This window comes from Crinia signifera, chromosome 2, assembly GCF_055691185.1.
Source record: "Crinia signifera chromosome 2, ASM5569118v1, whole genome shotgun sequence".
Taxonomy (NCBI): domain Eukaryota; kingdom Metazoa; phylum Chordata; class Amphibia; order Anura; family Myobatrachidae; genus Crinia; species Crinia signifera.
In genome coordinates this window covers 335,887,946-335,915,526 of record NC_139218.1, presented here as the reverse complement: position 1 = coordinate 335,915,526, position 27,581 = coordinate 335,887,946, and the positions used below count along the sequence as shown (strand labels likewise).

Below are 27,581 nucleotides of genomic sequence, written 5' to 3'. Positions count from 1 at the left end.
ATGTTTCATTCAGTGACACTATAGGGAGACAATTGGATCTAGTCTTGGTGTAGTGCATGCCAAGCAATAGACATTTACTGCCCCAAACGCTGACCATTTTTACAGATTTAACTGTACCTGGAGAGGAGGTAAAAGCATCCGAGTCTGAGGAATAGCTTTGTGTTTGAACAGATGAGGATCTTGTGATTCTTCTAGGCACATTTTCTCTGACTGGTGGCTGTGCAATAAATAAATAAATAAATATATAAATATATTCCAAATACAAACAAAATATTTAGCAACTTATAAAACCTAAATTAATTGACATTACCAAGTACAATTGCATGGATAAATTAAAAAAAAATAATGAAGTTAATGTGCACACAGCTACAAAGTCATTATTCTATTGGATAACATTTAGAAGTCTATTACAGAATGGGTGAAATTTAATAGGATGAGAGATTCAGAAAGAGAGAGATTTGGTAAGAAATCTCCATTTTTTTTTAAAAGCGGCAATCATTTATACTGCAAAACCAGTTTGATTTTGAAGTGTAAATGATTGCCGCTTTAAAAAAAACTGGAGATTTCGGTACTTGTGTAGTATCACGGCTCCCATGATGGGCATCGTACAGGGAAAAATCTCATCGCATCGCATGCGATCTCATGCGATGCGATGTCATTTTTCACTGAAATGATGGACATGAGTTGACATCATATAAAATGCATCCCAAATGTCATTTTTCACACTGTACCACCCCCACTATCAACGCCAACCCGAAGCGTGGCGAGTGCAGCGAGGCCGCGAGGGGAGGCGGTACGCGTCCTACGACCTTTTCATACCCCCACTATCCACGTCGGCGTGGAGTTGAGAATAGAAAGTGTGGCGAGTGCAGCGAGCCACCGAGCCCGAAGCTTGGCGAGCGCAGCGAGGGGACACGGATACCTGTGAAGCCCGCGAGGGGACACGGATACCTGTGAAGGTATCCGCGTCCCCTCGCCACGCTTCGGGCTCGGTGGCTCGCTGCGCTCGCCACACTTTCTATTCTCAACTCCACGCCGACGTGGATAGTGGGGGTATGAAAAGGTCGTAGGACGCGTACCGCCGCCCCTCGCGGGCTAGCTGCGCTCGCCACGCTTCGGGTTGCCGTTGATAGTCCTGGTGGTACAGTGTGAAAAATGACATTTGGGGTGCATTTTACATGATTTCAACTCATGTTCATAATTTCAGTGAAAAATGACATTGTATCGCATGCGATTTTTATCATAAATGCATAAAAACACGGTAAAATCGCATCGCATGCCACTACATATGGCATGAAATGGCATGCGATGGGAGCCGTGATACTACACAAGTACCGAGATTTCTTACCAAATCTCTCATTTTCTGAATTTTTTATCCTATTAAATCTCACCCAATGTTTCCACTGGCCCATTTCTCCACTCTTTTCACTACTTAATGCAAGCCCCTGTAGTCATTTCAGCAATGCATTTAATATTTTTAATCATCAAGTGAATTCACCCCCCCCTCTCACATTCTTTACCGTGTCTTTCCTTTCCGATAATCAGTATCTAAATGAGGTTTCAGCAAAAAGTGTTCTTAGGAAAGAAAGCAGCAAAGTTGGCACAGTATCAATGTCTGCACATGTAGGTGACTCATTGATAGGGCGGCTTATGCTCGGAACTTGGTTGAGTCAGAAAAAATCCACTCATCTGGGATGGTACTAAAACAATTGTCTTCTTTTAATTTTTGTACCAATTTGATACAAAAAAAATCCATGCAACCAGATTATAACTCAATTTGTAAATCATCATTAATAAAGTTTTTGGTGATTTAGAAATCTGGGTCACTGATCAATCAGAGAAGTCATTTTCACGTTCTGCTTTTTCATACAGGGTTTGCCAAACATACAACGTAAGCTCAGAATGAATAAGTATACCATGATAATGAATATCATTACCCTGAACTGATTAAAATCTGAATAAGTTGGGTCGTAAGTTTTACGATGTGCATCCAACAGAACGTCAATTATGTTTTGTTGTTCATCTGATAATTTGGGTCTTTGAGATTCTTTCAGCGCTTCTTCTTCTTTACGTTTCATTATCATATCCCTCTTTCTCTGAACCTCTTCATCTGTTAGAATAACTGGAAGAAAAAAACATCATATAATAACCATCAGCCGATTAATGACTAAATACAGTATGCTGAACATTTCCCAATGTTATCTTACCTGTACAAGAGAAAAAAAACATTTTGATGAATTCATACCACCACACCACTTCTCAGGTGCCACTTAAAGTATTTATAAAACGTCCTTCACTGGGATGAGCTTTTCTCAATATTAATAACAATAATAATAATAATAATAATAATAATTTACAGAGCATATAAACTATTTAATTTTCAGTATCTAAAAAGGGACTTTCAGATCTAAAAGGGACTTTCTCCATTCTAAGCTATCCTTACTATTGAATTTTTTCCAATTTTATAATGTAAAATAAGTAGGGCTCCCACAGATGAGCACAGGTTTAGACGATGAGCAAAATTCTGCCATCACAATGCTGGAAGACCAGTTTAGAACCATTTGCCACTTACAGGACAAAATTATGCACTCTTCCTCATATATGAGACTTAAGGTCCCAAAAGCCATATAAATTCTCTTATAATCTCCCCTGATTTAGCTACTGTATACTATTCCTGTCTGATCTTCCTCACACCTAACTACACCACTTCAATCCATCCTCAAGACTGTGGAAATGCCAATGCTCTGCTTTTGCCTCCCAGTATTGCCAAACAATACAATACCTTTATATTCTTTACTGTGTCATATGCAAGTGCCTTGCTCTTAGCTATAAAGCCTCAGCTTTATAATTATAATAATTATAATTATAATAATAATAATAATAATAATAATAATAATAATAAAATAGCTTCTGCGCACTATAATAAACAACCTCTTCTCACTCAATCCCCCATCTCTATGTTATTATTATTATTATTTTATTTATAAGGCGCCAAAAGTGTTTTGCAGCGCCGTATAAAGGAACAATACAGGGAGACAAAACTTGGCATAACATTGAATAAATAACAAAAATACAGTACAAATAAAGAGCGCCACAGATCAATACACATTACAGCTTAAAAGTAAGTAGTGAGGACTCAATCAACATATGTTGACAAAGACCAGCACTTGTACTTTCCATGTATTACAGATCTCTTCGTGTGTATGCCCCGAGAGATTAAATATCTCTTGCTAACTAAGTCAGTGCATGCCGTCAAAATCTAGTCAGATTGCTTAGCAAATTACTTCTGTGTGTACAGAATGAGAGATACTGATCGCAATCTCTCATTCTGATCCACTACCCGGCCTTTTTTTGCTTAAGCAAAATTTCTTAGCACAAATCTCTGCATGTGATATACAGTAGTGAATAAATCCTTCAACCAGCGCTCAACATATAATGAGGAAATTACTTCACTTTTTCAACTTCCCTTGAAGTACTTTATGGTTTTCACAATAATGCTGACCATTTACTCCTCATCAATTACAGTAGATGGTGCATGAAAAATGAAAAAAAAAAAAAAATGGGGAAATATCATCGCATAACACGTATTGATATTTAATTAACACTGCATTGACTATTGTTTGAGGGTCTAGAAGAAAACCCCTAGAATTTGTCCTTCCTAGCAGCTCATATCTTGCGCACTGTGGTGAATACTATACTAATTACACTAAATCTCTGCGTATGTGCTCTCCATAGGAGATCTTGACACCAGCAAAATCGCTTAGCACAGATCTCTACTTATGTACGCCCCCATATTTCCCCATGCTTGTAGAATAAACTTCCCTCTAAACTCTCCAACACTTCTTCAAAATCCACCTGCCCATCTAAACCTACCTGTTTCCCTCATACCAGCCCACTCTGATACCAATATTCAACCTGTACATCACTGTATTTTGCTTAAAATACTTGTATATGTAACTAAGATCTCTGAATTACCTTCTATTATGTTGGTTTTTCAAATCTTATTACTAATGCCCTTTTGTTGTGCTGGGGGTTAAATCCCCTCCCTTGCAGCACCTGAGGGGCATTACTAGTTTGATTGAGCAACTTTCACACATTGTTTTTATGGGAATACATATGAAATCCCAGCGGTCGAAATCCCGACGTTCGAAATCCCGGCGGTCGGAATCCCGACATTCAAAGTCCCAACAAGGAGGGGTCTTGGTCTTTACTTTAGTCTGTCCTGAATGAGCTAACCAGTAAATCTCTACTATAGCATTCTTCAAATTCTTACAGTACATAGGCTGACCATATGCTTTTTCCCTTTTATCATTGGTGATGGTTCCAGAGGTGGGGCTGCAGCACAGTGGTTGAACAAAACAAAAACGGGCCAGGGTCACAGCTGTTGTGCCGGATCGACAGTCGTGACCCGGGATTGAATACCCCCCTATATCTGTGAGCAGTGTTTGCAAGAGTGTTTCCTCAAGGTGCTCCTGATTTTCTCCCACAATCCAAAAAACACATTGCTATCAATTATACATTCTGTCTAAAACTTTGTGGAATGTGTGCACACTACATTAATGTCTGTCATACTTGGCTACCCTACCAAAATGGCTCCCCTTCTGACTACCCCCCCCCCCCCCCATAAAGGTGGCCAAGCCTCCCCCTCCTCTACATGTCAAATGCAAATTGCACCAATTTAGCTCCGCATTCCACTTATGGCTGTGAATTGCAGCATTAAGTGTAATGGGCCGGGGCTTGACATTACACCCCCCAAAGTTCAGCTGATAGTCTCCTGTCAAGGCTTCTCCATGAGGGGAGAAAAAAAAAGTAGGTAGGTACAGTATGATATCTGTTAATACATAAAACAAATAAATAAAATAAAATCAGTATTCAAAACTTATTTTGGATACATTTTATTTTAGCGCTTAATATTGTCTGTTCTATTTTAGTTTTAGGTTACTTGGTTAAAGTTAGGTCAGAGTTTACGATGTTCTTTTTTTTAATTAAAAGTTCACAAAATTAAAAGATTAAGATAATTATATGCTGTCTCTCCAAAGTAATTTCCTTTAGAAGATCGTATGTTTATTTTATCATATGAGGAACAGCTTATGCTAAAAAGTGATCACGGTTTCTTGCTACATTTAAATTATACAGATGTGCATTTTTTTTTTAACAATAAATATAGCTTTGATAAGAACACAAAATTAAATGCAACATATACTAGTTTGGCCAATTCTGGGATCAGGGGGATCATGGGATTTAACTCTAAAATAACCAGGATTTAAATCCTGGTATTGGAGCTTCCAATGCTGCGATTCTGGGAATAGCCTGCACATGTGCAATCTAATGCCAGGCAGCGCTGTGCACCCACCCAGAGGCGGCCTGGCTGCTCCTAACTCTGGCTTTGCAGGTGTGACCTCTGATATCACGCGGAACAGTGTGCCCACCGAACTGCTCGCATACTGCTATGGGTCCTGCATCTGTCTGCCACCAATGTCCAAACCCATGCAATTAACACTGACAGTAGTTTTTTAGGGGGGGGGGGGGGGGCGACGACCCTGAGCATTCGAGCATACAATGTGCCCTGTGGTGGGTTTTGCTGGGGCAGGAAAAACCTGCCCTGGTAGGTTTGTCCTGCCCCAGCAAAACCCACCACTCAAGGGGTTAAGATACAGGGGAGAGCAGTGGTCGAAGTGGAAATTTTGAAGTGGGGGTATGGAAATTTCGAAGTGGGGGTATGGAAAGGTAAAGAGTGAATATAGTGCGCACCTTCGGACACCCCCCTGTCCATCAACGTCCCCTGCCAGACTGCCCCGTTGTACAGGGGTATTACAAAAGCACAATATGTGCTGCTGAGTGATCAGAGAGCATCCTGAGGGGGGAAAAAAACTTTTTTTTTTATCTTCAGATTAAAGTGGGGGTATGCCATACCCCCGTATACCGCCCCACTTCGACCACTGGGGGAGAGTCCAATTTAGGAGAATATTTTCCTAGTTAGAATTGCAGCTTCAGAATTATATAAAGTTTAACACAAAATTCCTTTTTCTACTGCACACCCAGAAGAAATGGAATCCCAGTTTTCTTCTGGTTTTGCTTTTATATTTTTCTCAACTGAAAAGTTGATAGATCGATATATATGTATTGTGTGAATATATGCAAATGAATGCAGTATATAAATTGGTACGGTAGCTAATACAGGCTGCCAAGAGAACTTCATAGCCCTGAAAGCAGTAGTTATTTTGGGGGAAAACATTTTAACATTATATGGGTCCCATTTTAGTAACATTCACAAGTAGTACTGTGGTATTTAACCACAAGCAAATAGTCCACAGCCTGAAATAGAGAAGGTAAGCAGTTCTAATATAAAACGGAAGATTATATTTTATATTTAGATAAAACTACAGAGATTCAGTATATACCTAATGTATGTATGAATGTAGATGGTGCCTTCTTCTCATTAGAAGCTCCAATCATACATGAAATATCTGCTTTCTAAGTACTAGCCCAAAAAGTAACCACATACAGTATTCAGCACATTAAGATTATTATTACCCTATGATTGAGCCTCCCAAATAGTTTCTGCCTTGCTCCATAGCTTGGTTTCTACAGTACATACTCTATTGAAGCTTGACTTTGTTATTGTATGCTCAAGTAGGTCTATGCAATTTATTGTACAGAACTTCCCCTTCTATAACTCATTCACCATTACCTATGTACCTGTTTCCCCCTTTCATTACTGTATGCCTATTATGAATTTCTAATAAAAATTAATTATGCAAAAACATAATTACAATAAAGAGACTTACCACCTATCATTGGTGGATTCATCCTTTAGAGCCAACTGACCTGAAAGGATCATTCTATAATACTTTGTTAATATTCTATTACTCTCCTGGCAGTTCATGCAGTTGCTGCAGCATTTTGGCATGTCTGCAGATTTTCTTAAGGATGTATAATATTTAGACCCAGAACCATCGGCAAAAGGACAATGATGCCTCCTCAAATGTATTCACAATTGTGATTTATTATTCCAATCTGAAGGATTATCTGTCCTAACGCCCTCATAAAGGTAAAAATTCTACAAAAACTATAAGCAGAATTGTTGGAATCATTTTAGGAATGCTATACAAAACCTACTAAAAAAAACTTCAAAACGGATGTTCCACTACTGTGCACAGCAGGTCAGATCCTATCCGCTGAACTGACTACTTTTGGATCAATACCTAGCCTACGGTGCTACATGCAAACTCTGAGATGACTGTACTGAGTAGCCGATAACCCCAAAGTATGTACAATATAGGAATGAGCAACATTCAATCACCAATTGCAATCTGTGAAAATGGGTTTCTATGCGGTTGTTCATAAATACAAGCTTAAATTGTAGTTGAACTTAAATTAATAATTGACGGCAGCTGATCTTCATAATCACTACAGTACCTTCTGAACGTGCCGATTTGGCAAAGGGAAATATTCTGTGCTACCTTATATCTATTTTTATCTCAGATTAGGATTCTTTAATAACTTAGTGGTTTAAATGGAGTTTACAAATTAACTCCAGGAAGTCAGTATGTCTAAGATAAGGCCAGAGATGAATTATTAATGTGTCCTCATATACAGATGTAGCCACACTCATTTACCATGGCACATAGAATGATACAGTATGCACACTGCGAATGGTGGCATATTATATCCAAGCGTAGCACAGTGTATTTTAGTGTGGAATACGGGTATGTCAGCGAGTGTAATACTTATGTTAATCCACTAGATGTCCCTTTTGATAATCACCATGCTTGAGGTCTCCAATGAAATACAGTACAGTAATATACTGTAGTGCAAAAACTACTGTACGTTAAATGCAGTATACAGGTGTGGTGTCACATGCTTGATAGAGGAGCTCTACAGGGTCACTGAAAATAGATCACGCACAGTAACTTTAAATGTAAACATTTAGTACATGCTATATGCTGAACAAGCACCAAGGGTCACTTTCCAAATGGTCGCTTTATATATTCACTCGGAAAGTAACTGAATATCAACATGATAAAATATTTGCTTTTACAGTGCTGTTTCAGTTTCTGGGATGCCTGCAGCTAATGAGAGTGGAAAGCAAAGGTCGCTTTGTAAATTTAGTAGGACAGTAACAGTGAATATCAACATAATAAAATAAAATTTGCTTACACTGAGCTGTTTCAGTGTCCAGTAGGCCAATGAAATTCACTGAACATCAATAGATCCCTGCAGGTGATTTTCACATGCCTCAGTGGCGGTCTTGGCTTCTTTATTTTTATTTATTTACAGTTTCATATAGAGTGCACCATATTCCATCTGGATTTACAATTGGAAACAATGATAAAACAAAGTGGCTAATAACACACCGACATAGAGGTAGAAGGGCCCTGTTTATAATCGGGTTCACCGATGGTTATGCCCTATGCTCTGGGTTTGGTTCCCGCAAAGGACACAAGGGCTACACTTTTGACAGATAATGTAGAAATCTGATCCACATGTTGTCAATTTCATGCTGGATATGCTTTACATTGTAAAGCTCTTTTCAATACACACTGCAATTTGTGATGCTCACAAAGCATTTCAGACAGTGAGCTCAATTCAGGTGTAATCATGTTTGCCTACCCTGCTGAACTGTCACAAGCTACTGCATGCACCAAAGACAATGTTGTGATTTCTACTGGTTCTGTTCACTAAGCTGCACTGGATACTAAACTGCCTGAAAAAAAAAATGGTAAAGAACCTATTTTTTTTGCAGAAAAGACGCTCGCAAAGTATTTAATTCGGTGAGCTCAATTCAAGTGCAGTCATGTTCATCTACTCTGAAAAACTCTATCCCTAATGTCACAATCTACTGTAGGAACCTCTGCCAATACTTTAACTTCTACAGTTACTATACGCTACTGTATATCCTTAAGCTGCATTGGATACTAAACCTTAATAATATCATTAAGGGCCCCACACTAGGGCAATTTATCTGAGGCTTGAAATTGTATCAGATTTTAGTGCACATCAGATTCTGTACTTGAGGGCTTATTTCACATAAGATATATTTATCAACCCGTGAAAAATCGCATTCAATTTTATCTTACTGCATACACTTGTACCATACAATTTATCTGATGGGCTGTACTACCGGGTGCTAGGGGGCTGTACTACAGGGTGCTAGGGGGGCTGGCCTAAATAGTGCTATTTTAAAGCTATATAGAAATAGCTAGTAGCTACCCTACCAATGGGGTCAATTAAGACCCATTTGGTTGGTCAGAGAATTCACAGTATGATTGATTTATCGTCTGTCCGCGCAATAACAATAAGCTGTGTGCATGCACAAACTGTCCGTGTGCAGAAAGCCATCGATGGCTTTGTTTGCAAGATGAATGACAGCCGGTGGCTGATTTGTGGGCGGCTGGCTGGTGTTTTCTTGGATTGCCCCAGAACGGGTTGAACCATTTACACCGCTGCTGACCAGGGTTGACCCGCCGCTGACCTGGGTTTTTGTGGTGGGGTAAAAAAGGTATTAACTTCCCCATATTGTGGAATTTGCCCTGTAATCAAGGGAGAAAGGTTTATTTGGCTGAAACCTGCACGGATCAATCTGAAATACGGGGCGGGGGAGGGAGATAATGTATTTCTATAACCAGCACCATATTCCCAAAATATGGGGGACAAAAGGAGTAGGGGTCCCCCCGTATTTTGCATACCAGCTCTGGGCTCAAACAGCCAGCAATGTCATGCCACAGCTGGGGGACACTTTTTTACATAAGGTCCCCCCAGCCAAAGCATGATCACCCTGGCTGGTCAGTCCGAGCTGGGTCCCTGGTGGAGCGGGGACACCACCAATGAAGGGGTCCCCCCCTCCAGGAGAACCCCAGCCCAGGCTGAAGCCCAGGGCTGTCCCCGCCACCCCTGGGCTGTGGGTGGCAGGCTGATGATAAAATTGTAATAAAAAATGTGTGTAAAGAGGGCAGAGTGACGGAGAGGGAGCAGCATGTGGGAAGGAGGCGGAGGGACAGAGCAGGTAGGAGGGAGCAGTGAGCGTGGAGGCAAGGCATCGCAGCGGCGATGCCCTGCATGGCATGCGGTGATGTCCCGGCAGACAGCGACAGATTTCAACGGCTGCCCGTGCGACCAAGGAGGTGCAATGCAATGTGCATGGGAACGCGCATTGCATCGTACCTCCTGTCATGTACATGCAATCTGGGTGCTGTACATGCGATTTATCACTTAAATTGCATATAAATTGCCCTCATTTCATGTACATCACCCAAGTGTAAGGGGCCATTTAAGCTGCTTTGGATACTAAACTGCCTTTGAAGTGTGGCTGTTCTTCAACCAGTTTTAATACTCCTACACAGCGGTTCCTGTTTCAGTTAATGACTGTATTTCAACCTACATATGAAAATAATGATCATCACCACCTGTTTGGTGTGATTGGTTAACCGTACACGACTGTAATCCTAAAAAATCCCAGACTTTGTGCAAGTATACCTAAAAAACTAATGCGGTTTGAAAGCAAATGGTGGTCACACCAAAAATTTACTAGATTTCCTATCTGTTCATTCACTTTGCATTGTTATTTAATACGCCCAGGGCGTGGCCTGTGATACCCGTCTTGCTTGTGTCCCGGCATCTCTCCTGCCGGTGTGGTGTTTCCTGCGGCGCAACCCAGCATTTGCGGTGATTCATGATCCTGAGGATGATCGTGGCTTGAGAGGAGCTGTTTGCCGTGGGTAATGTGTTACATCACTTGGTAATCAGCCCACAGTGCTTTTATATATGGTAGGAGCAATTCTCTTTTTATGCTTCGAGTTGTTTATATTGTTCACCATTAAACTCGTTTATCTGCACTATGAGTCGCACCTCTCTCTTCTGTTTATTTTAGATATTTGTCTCATCCTGACCCTGGATGTTCATCCATAAGAGAGGTTGCTGCAGTTCATTAAAGTGGACTTGGTGCTCATCTAATACCCTTCTTTTGTTATAGTCGGGTTTGGACTTTTATTTTCGGACTCATACATCAGCCCTGCTCACAGCTGTATCTTTTTTGAATATATATATATGATCAAAGCCACACCAATCACCACGTGCTACATAGGTGGTGATTGGCGCAATCCCGTAGCCATAATTTTCTCACATTGCTCATAGAAACAGATTGAGTGGCAACGGTGCGGTGTGGGGATTCTGTGCATTGGGTGCAACATTGGCGCTGAAAGGAGGCACAAGTGACTGTGACGCAACAGTATGTATCGCTGCTAAATCTATAAATGCATACATACATACATACATATCTGAGGCAACAGTGGAAATGAAAGCTTGCCATGTTTAACAGAATACATTTTTTTTATATAATAAAGTGCTTTTAAAACATCAAATAGTAAAAGATTATTTAATGGAAATTGCATGTCTTTACTCACACTCTTTCATCATGCCAATATCAACACAACGCTTCAGACGACAGGACTGGCAATGCCGTCTGTTATCTTTGGTTATCCTACAATCCCCAGTAAAAGGACACGTGAAAACAGCCTTCCTCTTCATGCTTCTCCTAGAAAGAAAAAGAGGTGTAAAACATAAAATCAGTGAGAAAACATTTATTTTTTTAATAAAGAGCTGAGTGAATTAACTATATGAGATCCACACTATACAGGGGAAATTTACTAAGATGGGAGTTCTATTTCACAAGAGATGTTGCTGTGGGCAACCAGTCAGATACAATCTATTATCTTCTAGGACAGTGTTTTTCAACCACTGTCCTGTGGCACAATAGTGTGCCTTGAGCTATTCTCAAGTGTGCCACCAGGTCTAGAGATGCCCAAACCGCCACAGCCACCACCAGTTTAACTGTTATTTACTGGTCTCTTCTTTTCATGTAAAGGTTGAATGTATTTTATTTTTGTTACCTGTGGGGACCAGAGTGATTGGTTTTAATTTGGGGGCCAATAGGTTTTTTTTTTCCTGTGGGGGCCAATGTGTTTTGCCCTGTGGGGATCTCATGGTGTGCCTTGGAAATTTTATAATCTTATATAGTGTGCCGCAAGGTAAAAAGGTTGAAAATCACTGTTCTAGAAGGTGCTAAATAAATAAGTAGATTCTGATTGGTTGCCCATTGCAACATCCCTTGTGAAGTAAAACTCCTATCTTAGTAATTTTTTCTCTACATGTTTACATCTGTTTTCTCCAAAACGATCACAAAAAAAAGGAAAAAGATAAAATGCAGGAAAATAACAGGACTGGGAATGCAAAACATTTAAGACTGGTACTTAATAGAAAGTAAAAGATATCGCTCAAGGGGGCTCTTTAAGCTTAACATAGTTAACGATGCGCCCTCCCGAGCATAGTTAATGACCCTCTCCCTGATCTATTCAGTTCAGACTAGGGAGGACCTTCTTAAGCCCCACCCTAATTTCAGACAATTGCCGGGATTTGCGGGTCTACTCAGATTGTTTTCCCTCTCCGAAGCACTGATATCGCGGCACTCGTCTATGCAGCCTGATTGCAGTTGAGGGTGATGCAGGGCTTGGAGGATAATGTGGGAGACGTTCCTGATTTTCAGGAGCCTCCAGGCCATTCCGGGAGGGTATGCAAATATGGACTAGACTCTCCCCTAACCTTCACTCCTCCTATCTCACCACCTAAAATACAGTGTCTCCTACCACTCATGGGTGTGGTATGGGACTCCGACAGTCGGGATCCCGACAGTCATTATCCCGATGTCGGGATCCCGACTGCCCGGAGTCAGACAGCATGGCGAGCGCAAAAAAGCCCCTTGCGGGCTTGCTGCGCTCGCCACGCTGCGGGCATGGTGGCACGCTACGCGAGCCACCTATTCTATTCTCCCTCTATGGGGGTCGTGGACCCCCACGAGGGAAAATAGCGGGTGTCCGTCGGGCACCCGGCTGTCGGCATTTTGACAGTTGGGATCCCGACGTCGGGTAAATGACTGTCAGGATCCCGACTGTCGGGAACCCGTCCGGCACCCCCACTCATCACATCATCCTGTGTCCCACCAACTCCTCCTATATGTGCTATCTGTAACTGAATGATTCTTCCATGATTTTATTGTACTGTATGGTTATACCTGTTATGCCTTTATGATGCTGGACTAAATTTCATGAATTGAGTCCTTGCATGATGGGTAACTTAAGAAAAGGAAACAATTCCCACTTCTGATCTGCAACCTTTAAAAGATCTTGGTTGACCCATATTACCCTTCAAACACGCATTCATTGCCAAACTTTCGTATACACCTATGAAATGAAGATCCATTACAACTTTTCCACAGCATAAAAATGTTGTCCCAATAGGAAAGGTGGACAAGCTGCACCTATTGGGCGGGATGTACTAGGGGGAAAATGCGGTAAAACCCCCGTTTTACCGCATTTTTCTATGAATTAAAACGCTGCCACCACGTTACCGCATTGTAGGGTATAGAAGCCTATGGGTTTCTTTTCGCCTCCCGACGCCTCCACCGCAAACCCGCCGACCCCCCAGTCCCCCTCCCTCTAGCTTACCTTAGGTAAGCCCTTCCTCCCCCTAATAACACAGCCGGACGTCCTTCCGGCTGCAGGGGGGAGGAGGAGGCGCCGGGGACAGCCTGCTTAGCTGTCCCCGGCATGAGGAGAGAACCAGGCGGCAGGGAGATGACAGAGACCCCCCACAGTACAGGTATCGTGGGGGGTCTCCGTCACCGCACCGCAATGCCAGCCGCATATGTTAGTACATATGCGCTGGCATCGCGGCGGGCGGGCGGAGATGTATATTAATACATCCCGCCCATTGGAACAATTAGGAGTTATGTACTGTAGTAATCAGCTGCGTGTTAATCTCATGATATGTAAAGACTTGATATAAAGCATAGTATTTTTTTTTCACATAACTACTCTGATGTCTACAAAGAAGCAGCAGCCACAAGTTCTATGAGAGAGGAGTTTTACCCTATACCATAGCAAAATGGCAAAATAAGCTCAATACTTCGAAAGTTATAATGTGTACTATCTATAGTAGGACAGAAGCAGCTTCATGTATAATTTTGTTATGTATTTCGCACTTTTTATCAATGTTTTTATTTTTTCTGTTTGGCTGTGCTCTGTTGCTGAGGGGTTACTAAGAGGTTAACTAAGCAATACGTTCGGGGATAGACTATATCAGGTTATGTTAGTGGGCAGTACTATGAATACATTCTATATTATATTCACAACTATAAATAGATGGGATATAAACCACTATGAACACAGTCCAAGATTGAAATATATGATCCCGGCCTCACTGTAAAATATACTGTGCATTCTTTCTTTTATTCTTCCGTATGCGCTAAGTTTTTAGACCCATGCAAAGAAAATACAGAAAGTGTGCTTCACATAGAAATATATATACATATACAGACATACATACAGTATACATACACACACAAAGTAAAAAATGCAGCAGCACTCATAGGTTTGTGAGTATACACACACACATAGAGAGAGAGAAATAAAAGTTATATACTGTAGTTACAAATAGGAAGTGTGTAACCACATACATGTGGCAGGTTATCAAAGCTTTATTTAAGAACGTAACAGATAAAGGAAGATGCCTGCCATGAATTCTGAAGAAAAAAAGAGATCAAACCAATAAGAGGACAAGGACTGTTACTCAGACTGCTGTGATGGTGCCACATGAATGTCTAAAAATGCCTCAGCGCTGGAAATGATGTTATTCATAATAACCACCAGTGTACATGGGGGAGAAGAAATACCGCAATGTGGAGGAAAAATATTGGCTATTTAAAATAAAGTACTATCACATTTTCCACTCTGGCACTGCAATTTTATTCTGTTGAACCACAAGATTATAAATGAGTATTGTGTAAATTGCATGTTAAGATCTACAATCGGACTTAAAATATTTTGTTCTTTGAATAATGTAAGAAAAAGAAATTAAGATAAAAAAAAAAAGTTACTATCATCCAAGATAAATAAGTTTAATGTTTTAATGGTTTTTACTTTTACCAAAATTAAACTGTCTGTTTATTTATCGCCTCCATGTGTGAGAAGCAAACAGCTGAATGTAGCAGGTACTGACACTCTGGCTGGGTGTGGGTTGTTAGGTCTACACCAACTAGGTCGACAAGCATTGAGTTGACACCACTAGGTCGACAGGCAGCAAAGTCGACATTGGTCTAGATCGACATGGGTCAAGGTCTACACAAGCATTAGGTCGACATGGGCAAGGTCGACAGTCAAAAGGTCGACATGAGTTTTTTCACTGTGTTTTACCTGAATGTCGACACAGTTTGAAGTGCACTGCATCCCCTCGCATTGCTGGAGATGCTTCAGGCACGGTGCCTCGCTACGCACACTATTTTATTCTCCCACCACGCCCTAGTGGATGGTAGGGCATGAAATACCGCCGCCCGGCACATGTCGGCTCAAAAAAACAGTGAAAAACCCCATGTCGACCTTTTGATTGTCGACATATCCAATGTCAACCTAATGCTTGTGTCGACCTAATGACCTGTCCACCTAAACCCATGTCGACCTTGACCCATGTCGACCTAAACCCATGTCGACCTAAACCCATGTCGACGTTGCTGCCTGTCGACCTAGTGGTGTCGACCCAATGCTTGTCGACCTAGTTCGTGTAGACCTAATGACCGTATCCCCTCTGGCTATGGGGAAAAGCACATTCTTGTATACTTTCAGTAGGCAGCAGTACACTTGTAAGCCACGGACAGCTCGCATTACAACATCTCTCCTATTAACTTTTTTTCTGTAATCTTCTAAGACACACTACTAATACTATAAATGCAGTGTGAAAAGATAGTGTATATTGATGTTACTAGAGGCATACAGAAGTATTATAGTAATGCTTAGTAAAATTCAATGGAATTCTTTGGCAATCCACTTAATTACGCAGCACACTATGCTGCAACAAAGCTTTGAGAAACATTAATAAATAAGCTTCTCAAGCTCTGTTAATGTGAGAACAAAGTACAACACTTATATCTATGCTTTAAAAACAGATGTTTTTTTCTACATTCCTATGGATATGGAAAAAACGCAAAAGGACATGTATTTTACACTTTTGTAAAGGAGGTACTTATGCTTTCAAATGAGGCACATTGGAGCATGTGGTCGGAGTTGCTTTCACTGCTGCTTCCATGGAAACAGCAACTATACAGGTAGGTCTGTATGGCCGTCCATAGCATATACACACCTCCTGCTGCAGTAGTGATCTGACCTGCGTCCTAGAACGCAAAATCAGATCGGTAAATGGTGTAATCAGGTTATATCGACAGTGCATCTGGAAAGTATTCACAGCTCTACACTTTTTCCACCTTTTTTTAGGTTACAGCCATACTTCAAAATGGAATATATACATTTTTCCCTCAAATTTCTACACATAATACAGCATGAAAAAAAAGTGGGAGATTTTTACAAATTTACAAATGTAGCGCTGCTCATTGAGCCGGCGGCTGGCACCTCCCTGCCCCCACCCCTAACCTTGCCAGTCTTCCTGAAGCAGAGATGGGCAGGGTTTCCGCATCCCGCCGCTGAGTGACTGAGACACTCGTTCGTCCCAGTCAGGTGGAGCGGCTCTTCGCAAGTGGTGGGGGGGCATTCTGGCGAGCCCTGGAGCTGCATGAGAGGCGCTTCATCTGGATATATTTACAAAAAATACAACTAAGAAATCACATGTACATAAAGTATTCACAGCCTTTGCCATGAAGCTTGACCTCAGGTGCATCTGGTTTCTACTGATCATCCTTGAGATGTTCCTATAGATTAATTGTAGTAAATTCAGCTGATTGTAAATGGTTTGGAAAGGCACACACCTGTCTATATAAAGTCCCACACTTGACAGTGCATGACAGAGCACAAACCAACCACATACCTCCCAACATGACCCTCTCCAGAACGAACAAAATGCTCTGCTCCTGGACTTTCCTCTTAATGTATGATTACCATCACCTGTATTAAACAGTTTCATTAATAAGAAAGGTATTTCAACACAGGTGATGACAATTATAAATTTGGAGGGAAGTCCAGAAATAGAGCATTGTGTCCCTCCTGAAGAGGGTCATGTTGGAAGCTATGCAACCATGAAGTCAAAGGAATGGTCTGTAGACCTCTGAGATAGGATTGTCTTGAGGCACAAATCTGGGAAAGGCTTCAGAAAAATATCTGCTGCTTTGAAGGTCCCAACGAGCACAGTGGCCTCAGTCATCTGTAAATTGAAGAAGTTCGGAACCACCAGGACTCTACCTAGAGCTGTCCGGCTGTCTAAACTGAGTGATTGGGGGAGAAGGGCCCTAGTCAGGGTGGTGACCAAGAACCCAATGGTCACTTTGTCAGGGCTACAGAATTGGTGTGAATGCCAGACATCATGTTTGGAGAAAAAGCAGGCACCGCTCATCTCCAGGCCAATACCATCCCTACAGGATAGAGAAAAAGATGAATGCAGCAATGTAGACACATCCTGGATGAAAACATGCTCCAGAGTGCTCTTGATCTCAGACTAGGATGACAGTTCATCTTTCAGAAGGACAACGACCCTAAGCACACAGCCAAGATATCAAAGGAGTGGCTTCAAGACAATCCATTTAAACATCTCTGGAAATGATTGTGCATGATGCTTCTCATCCAACCTGATGGAGCTTGAGAGGTGCTGCAAAGAGGAATGGGCGAAACTGCCCAAAGACACCTGTGCCAAGCTTGTGCCATCATATTCATAAAATAAACTTGAGGCTGTAATTGCTGCCAAAGGTGCATCAACAAATAATTGAGCAACGGCTGTAAATAATCTTCAAAAAACTTTTTAATGTTGTCATTATAGGGTATTGTGTGTAGAATTTTGGGGAAAAAAACTATTCCATTTTGAGATAAGGCTATAAAATAACAAAATGTGGAAAAAGTGAAGCGCTGTGAATACTTTCCGGATGCACTGTATGAGGACACATCTATATATGAATCATGCAATAACTGAGAAATACAGTACTGCTATATATAACTCTTAGTTCCCCATTCAGAGGAAAATTTTGGAATAGCACAAAGGACACAATACTGTGCACAGAAAATCAATGTCGGAACAATCCTTACAGAAGGGAATGGTCAAATCTCTACACAGACAGCTGCTAAGATATGTAGAGAAAAACGGAGTGCAATGTCATTCGTCCTGGAAGAGTAAGCCGTTCATTTTATACCCTGATGTGGCGGAAACTGAGGTGCATGCCACAAAATATGGGTCTGCAATGTTGGATGCAGATTGGGAGCAGACTGTCAGCCATTGACACTCTGCGTCCATTGAAGGGCGGAAAGGGGGTGGCAATGGCCTCAGTTTACCAAAACAGAGGTATGTCGGCACAATTGTGGGGGAGTGGGGAGATGAGAATTTTCGGAATTTTCGGTCTTCTTTATTATATCTGAAGCACGAGTTTGACAGCCGATGGATGGTGTCTTTGATGATCATATACAAAGCTAAAGCAAGCAGAGGTGTGATGCCTTCTGTTCTACTACCATATTAGTGATATCGCTCCTGCCTCCATGTAAGCAGCAGTGATAGCAACTTCAACTACATCTTAGTCAGCCAAGTTAAATAACATAATGGAAACCTCTTGCAAATGGTTATACCAAAAGAATGGTCTTAACTTATAAAAATGTTTTTTTACAGTTTAAAAAAAAGACTTGTTGCTGTAAGGTTACCAAGTGTAAGAAGTGTTAAAGTGTATGGAAAGTCTCAATATCTCTATCACAACTCTATGACGATGGGTTGTCTGAACCTTCTTCGTCAGATGTTACCTGGCTGATTTAAGTGGGTTAATGGGTTTCAGCGCAGAGAGTGTAAATGGAAGACAACCACTTTACAGCTGCCAGAATCACACAGAAAACGAATTTACTGCTTCAGACTTAAGAGATTATGCAAGGGCAATTGACTTTTGCGAAACCATATACCAATATCACAAAATGTTTTAAAAACAAATGAAAACTAAAATCAATAACTGCATACGTGTCAAATTTGTTTCAGTCTTTCACTTCTCAAGATATGCATCTAGATCACAGGTTCTCAAACTCTGTCCTCAGGACCCCACACAGAGCATATTTTCCAGGTCTCAACACAGAATCACATGCAATAAATTAGTTCCACCTGTGGATATTTGAAAATGTGTCAGTGAGTAATTAATGCACCTGCCGGGTGACCTGGAATACATGAACTGTGTGGGGTCTTGAGGACCGAGATTGAGAACCACTGATCTAGATCAATTCTCCAACATGACATGCTCTATAAAAGTATTTTTTTTTTAATTGCTTACTTTTTTAATGTAAACCTTCTTTCTAGCACATTACCCCCTAACTCAGGGTTTCAAACTGCTAGAGTGACTTCTATTATTGACAGCTATAGTTACAACGAAGTGAAGTCAAACGGTCCAGATAAATAGAAAAGATGTTAGTTTTATTTAACTGACATATTTATAATACTGTTGTGTGGTGCTGGACTCTGGGCTTATATACCACTACTAAGCAGCAAGATACATGGGTAATATGTAGAGCAAATGGGTTATGTCAGTGGATCCCAAATGGTGTGCCTATGCACCATGGAGTTCCATGAGGCTCTTGCAGGGGTACCTCAGGGTGGGGCTCCAGAACCAAATCAAATTATTGTCAAAAACAGTGCTAGTGACATTAAAACATGCGGACAATCAGAAGTATAACTGTACACCACCATATAATCATACCTCCCAACATGACCCTCTCAAGGAGGGACACAATGCTCTGTTACTGGACTTCCCTCTTAATTTATGATTGCCATGGTTCATTTGGTTACTGTACCACCCTGTCAAAATTATATCACCCACCTCCCCTTAGCAAACATCCTCCTTTCCCTATATCTCTCCTCCCTGTATCTGGATGATTGGTATTTTTTATACTATTTGCTTCTTAAAGAGGTTTCAAATGCAGCTGCTCTACCTGGAGTAATGCAACTGGACGCTGTACCACCAGCGGAACTCCCAGGAGTGTGAGTAGGATAAAAAGATTGCGTGTTCCAGTGGTCATGGCTTCCAATGCAGACTAGCATAGTGAGACATTGGATAATAAGCATATAATTACAATATATACATAGGATGTGATAGAATTAGTTTGGCTGCCTCGGCAGAGAGGCAAGTGTTCTACATGGGTGCAGAGAGTGTGATGGACCCAGGGGTGTGTGCGAACTGCACACCCATTATAGATACACTACTGCTTAAAATGCAGAACAACAATTCTATCGGATGTGATAGGTTTTATCTTTTGTTTCCAGTTTTAGGGAACACTTTCCCCAATACTGTATATTACGATGTATTCCTTTCAACAATTCATAATACATAATGTCAGTGAATACTGGCTCTTACATTTTCACTAAACGTACACACAAATATAGCGTGTAAAGGCCAAGTGCATAACAAGGGTGCAGGAGTCTAAGAAAAGCACTTCCACGGATTTAAATATGGATATGTTGCAAACAGCAGATGTCCCAGTGAACACAGCATTTTGTTTGGGAAAGCAGCTGTAACATCATGCTGGTAGACTAGAGTATGTATGTAGTATGCAAAATATGTAGCTATATGCATTTGCAGAAAGTAACACTGTGTAAATGGGCCTTAAGTCCATTATGTAAGATCCAGACCATTTGACACACAAAGGGCCTTAGTCTAGTTCACTCTTAGAGGCAAATTCCTTCTAAGCTGGACAAAACCATATGCACTGCAGGTGGGGCAGATGTAACTTGTGCGGAGAGAATGAGATTTGGGTGGGGTTTTTCTTTAAAGTGAGATCTATAATGCAGTGTAAAAATAAAGCAGTCAGTATTTTCCCTGCACAGAAACAAAATAACTCACCTAATCTAATTATATCTGCACATGTTACATCTGCCCCACCTGCAGTGCACATGGTTTTGTCCAGCTAAGAAGGAATTTGCCTCTAAGAGTGAACTAGAATAAGGCCCAAAATCTGGGAAAATGTTCCCATTCCATCCGATTACAATGAGATCTTTCCAGTCAACTTGCAACAATCGTATAAATTATTATTGCTGAATGTTATACTACTTCAAACACCATGCCCAGGATGTAATCAGATTCAGGGCTAATTTAAGCATCCCTGAAAGAGTCGCAGATAGGCTGGCACTCGGCCAGTGTAACAGCATGCGTCTTTAACACTCCAAATGCAAATCCAATGTATTACAGGATTTTTATAACCAGAACGCGTCCACCCTTTTCAGACCAACCGGAATGCGCCGTATAGTATGCAGTTGCACAGTATGAGAGAAAGTAGGCTAAAAAGTAGCATGCATCACACACCCTATATACAGTACGTTAGCCCTAAATATATGTTAGACATTGAAATAAAATGCCCAATTCAGACCTGATCGCTAGGCTGCACATAGGTAAATGGCCCCCTGCCTAATGCACACCGACCCACACGAATCCCCGTGACACGATGTGTGCAGATGTGTATGCTAAAACTTCTTTGTAATGGGAATATGAGGGACATCCGCAATTTCATCTCAAAAAGCCATTATTTGTGGGCAGGTTCAGTTAATATAAATAAAAGAACCCAGTTTTCCAGCAATGTGAAGGACAGTAGAACCAGTAAATCAGGGGCATGGAGTAAAGAAGTGGCAGATGGACTCAGAAATGAATGGCCAACTGATCTATGTCCAAGGAGAGTGTTGGATGACACTCTGACAGTCAGGATTCCAACTGTCAGTATACTGTTTTAAGGCACCCACTCCAGGCTCTAGGTAGACCAAGTGACATATTGGCAGTTCAGACTATCAAAGCAGCCTGATGATTGCCTCCAACTGGAAACACCCCTTTGTTCCCTCCCTACAGATGGCCATAGGTATAGTTTTTAATTTTGCTTTAAAGTAGAAAAATTACTCTTTGCAACAGGTCCCACAAATGTAACAAAATATGGGGTCTATGGTCAGACTTTGATGAACTCCCCTTCTCTATTTACACTACCCATAGACTGTGAGACCTTTTGTATTAACATTAATATTTTCTAAATTGTTAATAATTGTGCTGGGCATTTACCATACAATTTTACTACAATGACCACCTAATGATCTTTATTCCCCCCTCTTGCTCTCCTACAATTTCCACTTTAACCGTCCATGTTGAGTTATTGGGCCTTTTCTTCTCACTGTAGTACTGTTTCAGTTTGTACAAAAATGATAAATGGTTAAAAAAAAAGAAGAAAAAATGGTTAGGCTCTAATTTCTACTTTCTACTGGCACCCGTACGATAATACAAGACATTTGCAAAGAAACATGTACAGGCAACACACAATCATTTGTAGTAAATAAAGTCAAGCAGAGACTAGGAGCTCTATAAATAACATTCAGTATGTCACTTAGAAATGACCTTTTGGGTGAATTCTTTATCCACCCATTATTTCCAAGAAAACAACATTTATATGCAAACAGTGCAAATATAGACAGGTAGGCGGGGTATTACCTACTACAGGAGAGCATTTTATGCTTGGGTAAGGAAATGCATAAATAAAAAAACAAGTCAGTTGACAATTAGGTTAAGGCTGTGGCTGATAAAAACAAATTAGTGCCATGTTTCACCTGATAATATAAGAAAACCAGGAATATCCTGTAGCAATAAAACTGAGGTATGCAAAAAAACAGTCCATGCAGTGATCATGATCACTGCCCTTATGCACTTTGAAAAACACGTTTTTTGTAGCACTAAGTTGCCGCAGAAGCTCAAACACCCCCCCCTCCCGAATTGCCCACTATCCAGCCAGGCAATGACAGAAGAGAAACATGACAAAACTACTTAATATACTCCATAACTCTCACACTGACACCAGCCGTAACGGAGCCTACTGCTTACCCCATCCACCCCGGTCACGGCATCACCTGACCAAGAAGCAGATGAAAGGAGCCAACCTAGCAGCTAATACCAGCGCTGCTGCAGCTCTCTGCAACCCCATCCTGTCCAAGAGTTTGTACTATCGTTACCTCTTCTGCAGCACAACCAGTCAGGCCTACAGGCAGCACCTCCTTGTGGAGGTAGTTTTTTTTGCAGGGCCGCTGTGGCACCACCCCCAGTGGTGTCTTCTTTGCTCTTCACCTAGTGGGTGGCGGCCTTTTGCATGGCCGTCGTCCATCCAGGGATTCAATGGTATCTTATTCTACCCTGCAGGCAGCGATCCTTAAACTCTTTTGCATGGTGGCATCCACGGCATCTTTCCCTGGTGGGTGGCAGCTATTAGGCTCTTGTGCATGGACGTCACCCACCCAGGACTTCCTTGGTATCTTCTACCTTCACTACCTTTTATCCCTTGCACAGGCTATTATTAGCCGATGCAAGGGGTGGGCAATGATGCTATGAGCCATGATTGGCTCACTGTGGCCATCTTGGATTTTTTAAATTCAAAGATCGCCATGGGGAGCCAATTACTGGTCTCCGCTTCATTGCTCTGCCCTCTTGCATTGGCTAAGAATAGCCTGTGCAAAAGCCATGTACTGTATGTCCTGGGGGAGGCAACGCCAAAGCAGAAGAGCTTAAAGACTGCCGCCCACTGGGTGAAAATAGAAGACAATGGTGTGGAAGCCCTGGATGTGCAGTGCCCATGTAAAAGAGCTTAAAGGCTACTGCCCACCAGGGCGCAACAACACTGGGCCTAGGAGTGGCCACTAGCTTATATCCACCCCTTGTCCCCTCACATACATTCCTAGCATCAACATGTAGATGCATGTAAATATGTTTACACATGTCCTCATGGTTAAGACAGGTGGTCTAAATATTGCCGTTGTACATTTTGGTCCAGCTCATTTGATGCAGCCCCTGAGTTGTTCTGTTGCCGGCTGGCAGTTGTAAACTACAGGAGAGGAGACATCCCATGCTGCTGGGATCTGAGCTCTGAGTGTTGTCAGGGAGCTGAACCAAGCTCTGGCAGGTCTGTAGCAGAGGACTCAGCTCTGAACAAGAACCTGCTGAACAGCAGAAGAGAGAGTTAGCATGTAAGTAAAAGTTGAGCTATGAATGATGGAGGCCAGACAGCATGGGGCACACAGTATTATGAAACATATTACATATTTGAAGTTCAAGGTACAGAGGCTGCATAAAGGTGTGCAAACATAGCATGATTCAAAAATAAATACACATGTGTGGTATGGCGAATGAAAAAAAAAAAGTTGTCTTATTTTGCTTTGCATAGCCCACAGTCAAGACACAAAGCCCAAAGCAGACTAATGTTTACTACTTGCCGTACTATTTACTCATCCTCATGTCAATTATAAAGAGAAGAGCGCTGTATTCTATTCAAAGCTGTTGCCGTTAAAGGGGGTATAGTATCTCTAATGCATGTAATACGACAGCCTTGAGGTCATGGGTTGGATTTCCACTATGGCCAGATATGTGTGAATTTTGTATAATCTCCCCGTGCTTGCGTGGGTTTCCTCTGGGTACTCTGGTTCCTGCCCACAATCCAAAAATATACTGGTAGCTTAATTGGCTCCCAACAAAATTAACCCTTGTGTGAATGTCTGTGTACAGATGGAGCCATCCTCATCTAGCCATCTCTGGATAGCCACGGTGAGCCATGGCTCACCAAGGCAATACAATAAATACAGCAGCACAATAAAGTAGGGGATTAGCAGAGTAATCCTATTATTTACATAATCCTATTAAAGGGCTAGATGAGGATGGCTCCATCTGTATAGGGTATATAGAGTAGGCACCACTAGGGCAGGGGCTTGTGGGACTCATACACTCTCTGTAGGTGTAGAGGAAGCATATCATAGCATACACGTGCAGCTCAGAGCACTCTGCAGTAGTAACAGGAGCAGCATGTGCAGAGCCGATCATCATCAACAGTGTTCAAAGCTGGTTTTGCCAGAAATACTTGATCTCCCAGGGAGAAAGTTGTGTCAAACTTCTGACAGAGTTAAGTGCACAGGTTGCCCATAGCACCCAATCAGTCTCTGTCATTCAAGGACTGTACTATAAATAAATAATAGCTTACAGCTGAGTATTTGTAGTGGTCAACTTCCCCACTTTGGGGCTTATTCTTAAGCGGTAGCAGCAGGAACATCAGATGGAAGATGTTTTAAGTCACAGTGCACGTGTTCCGATTGTCACAGATTAGAATTAAACGCAGCTGCATGAAATTTCAGTGAGCGTTTCTGGGTAGTACAAGGTTTGGCGACTAGCCAGACACAGGTGTGATGTGGTAAGAAGCAGTTTTATTGATACAGGAGGCCATGTTCTGCGCTTCCATAGGGCTGGTACAATCTCCGATGGGGACCCTTAATACCTAAAACCTCGGAATAGGGAGGTTATTCTGGTTGACACACAAAAGCCACAAATTTCGCAGCTTTGCATATCATTGAAACGCCGCCCGCAGTAGTGGCCGCCCCCCACCTCCTTTGCATGCCCCATATATGGCACACAAATGGATGCTTTGCATATTCATCCATTCGCAGGCTTGTGTGCGGGGACAAAATCTTTTGATGGTAGCCGACCATCAAATGATTTTGCAAGTGCTCGCAGACCTAAGACACCTCGTGGTGTCTTAGGTCTGCGGTTGCCCTGTACGGGCAGCGTGCGGCCACTGCCGCCCCCTGCACCAATGTCATGGACATATTATCATGGGAGCACCCAGCTGGGTGTTCCCATGGGTGCGTCCCTTCCCTGCAGCCCCAGGCCCTCCACCCGCACTGCTAGGTGTGAACGGGATGACGAACAAGCAGTTATTCGCGCCAGCTCGCACCAATCGGCTGCACATGCGCATAATGGTATATGCGCAGTCACTCAACATCGCTCCTCTGTAGGAACAGGCAGGGGAGCGTGGTAATCAGAATAAAGGCCTACTGTAGGTTTGCAGCTGGAAGGCATCTCAGTAAGATGAACATCGTCTGCACCATTGCCACAAAGACGCAATAGCTGCTGATTCTTTTACCATCTACAACCGGCATGTCCAATGTTGGCCCTCCAGATGTTTTGAAACTACACATCCCAGCATGCTTTGCCACAGTTTTGCTATTAGAGAATGCTAAAACTGTTGCAAAGCATGCTGGGATGTGTAGTTTCAAAACATCTGGAGGGCCAACGTTGGACATGCCTGAAAAAGGTACTGCCGGCCGGCATACTGAAGATTTTATTGGAACCAGAGCTGTGTCTCTACTATCCTGGATCTTCCAAAAAAAACATAAACATGACCTGTAATAACGGATGCTAAATGCACCTCCATACATGCCACCTAGCCAGTAATCAAATATAGTTCCAATTTACTGTTTTTCCTACTATTACCATCAATAGTAGATTACCTAGTTATTACTAAACACACTAACCGGAGGATTGGTAGCTAATGTTGAACTATTTGTTCCAGATTGTTTGCAATATTAATACTATTGGACTGCCTACATATTAACATTACTAACAAAGGACTGACCTTTTAATAATACATTTAGGCTGGCAACAGTGGATTCATTAAACTGTTTTTTAAACATTTTTTATCCTGAATTAAAGGAGACTTTTATTAGTTGAATTTTTTAGGTTTATGTGTGTCTGGTATCGGCCGGTACCAATGAAATTGATTATTAATCGTATGTAGCCAACCTTAGAATGGGGGCCAGGGCCTTGTTATCAAATATTATCAACATTTATTGATGTAACTCCAGCATATTTTATAGAACTTTATGAAGACAAGGTACAAAAAACAAGACTCAAGCTAATATTTACTAAAGGGTGGTTTTGTAGAAGTGGAGATTTTGCCCATTGCAGCCAATTAGATTCTAGCGATTACCTTCTAAATGGTACCAAAGAAATCATAAGTAGAATCTAATTGACTCCAGTTGTATAAGCCTGCACTTTAGCAAATATCCATTCACATAGCTAGGATGGTCTCGGGTTCATCGATGGTTTGAGTACAGAAACCACCAAAGATTTTTGTGAACGGCGTAAAGTGGTGATAAGTGGATATCAAATCATATAGTCTGAACTTGGGAAGCAATAAGCCAAAAAGGTTGAGCCAAAGATATTGGATGCTTCATTCACCTCTCAGAATGGCTCCACCAATGGCCTCAATAATGTCATAAAAAATGATGTCTCCTGACTCTGCAGTCATGAAACAGTTTCCAGTTGCTGCACATCTGTTTTCAGCATAAAGCGCTTTCCTATCTTCAGTCTGTTTTGTTTATTAGGCTAAATATAGCCGAGGGAAAGTGATTCAGAAATATGATAAGCTTGTCTGAACAGGTGAGTTTTCCAGCAACACTTAGATAAGTCTTGCTGTGCAAGGGAGGGCATTTCACTGAGTGGGTGCAGCATGGGTAAACAAACTGCAAATGGAAACGGAAGCAGGTAAAGAGTGTGGATGAGTGGATCAATGCACAGATGGAGCCGCTGACATCCTTGGCCGGCGCTAGCCAGATCCCTTTCACTGGCGAGCGCTAGCGATAGCGACTGGGACGCGCACGTGCGTCCCAGAATCAAAGCGGCTAGGCAGAGTCTCCCTGCCAGTCTCCGCTTCAGGGAGACTCTGCCCAATTCAGGGGGGGGGGGGGTCGGGGCGGTGAGGGGGACAGGTGGCGACGGCGGGGGAGGCAGCGGGGACCCC

The 27,581-nt window shown here is 41.9% G+C and overlaps 1 protein-coding gene across 2 annotated transcripts in view; it reads right to left on the bottom strand.

Moving 5' to 3' along the window:
* VDR (vitamin D receptor) overlaps positions 1-27,581 on the bottom strand; it is a 170,497-nt gene that overhangs the window by 29,454 nt on the left and 113,462 nt on the right. For both annotated transcript variants that reach the window (XM_083169501.1, XM_083169500.1), the window contains exons 3-5: positions 11,403-11,533; positions 1,938-2,122; positions 118-217 (exon numbers count right to left, since the gene is read on the bottom strand). In XM_083169501.1, the coding sequence (XP_083025627.1) occupies positions 118-217; positions 1,938-2,122; positions 11,403-11,533 (416 nt within the window). The remainder of the gene's footprint in view (positions 1-117; positions 218-1,937; positions 2,123-11,402; positions 11,534-27,581) is intronic.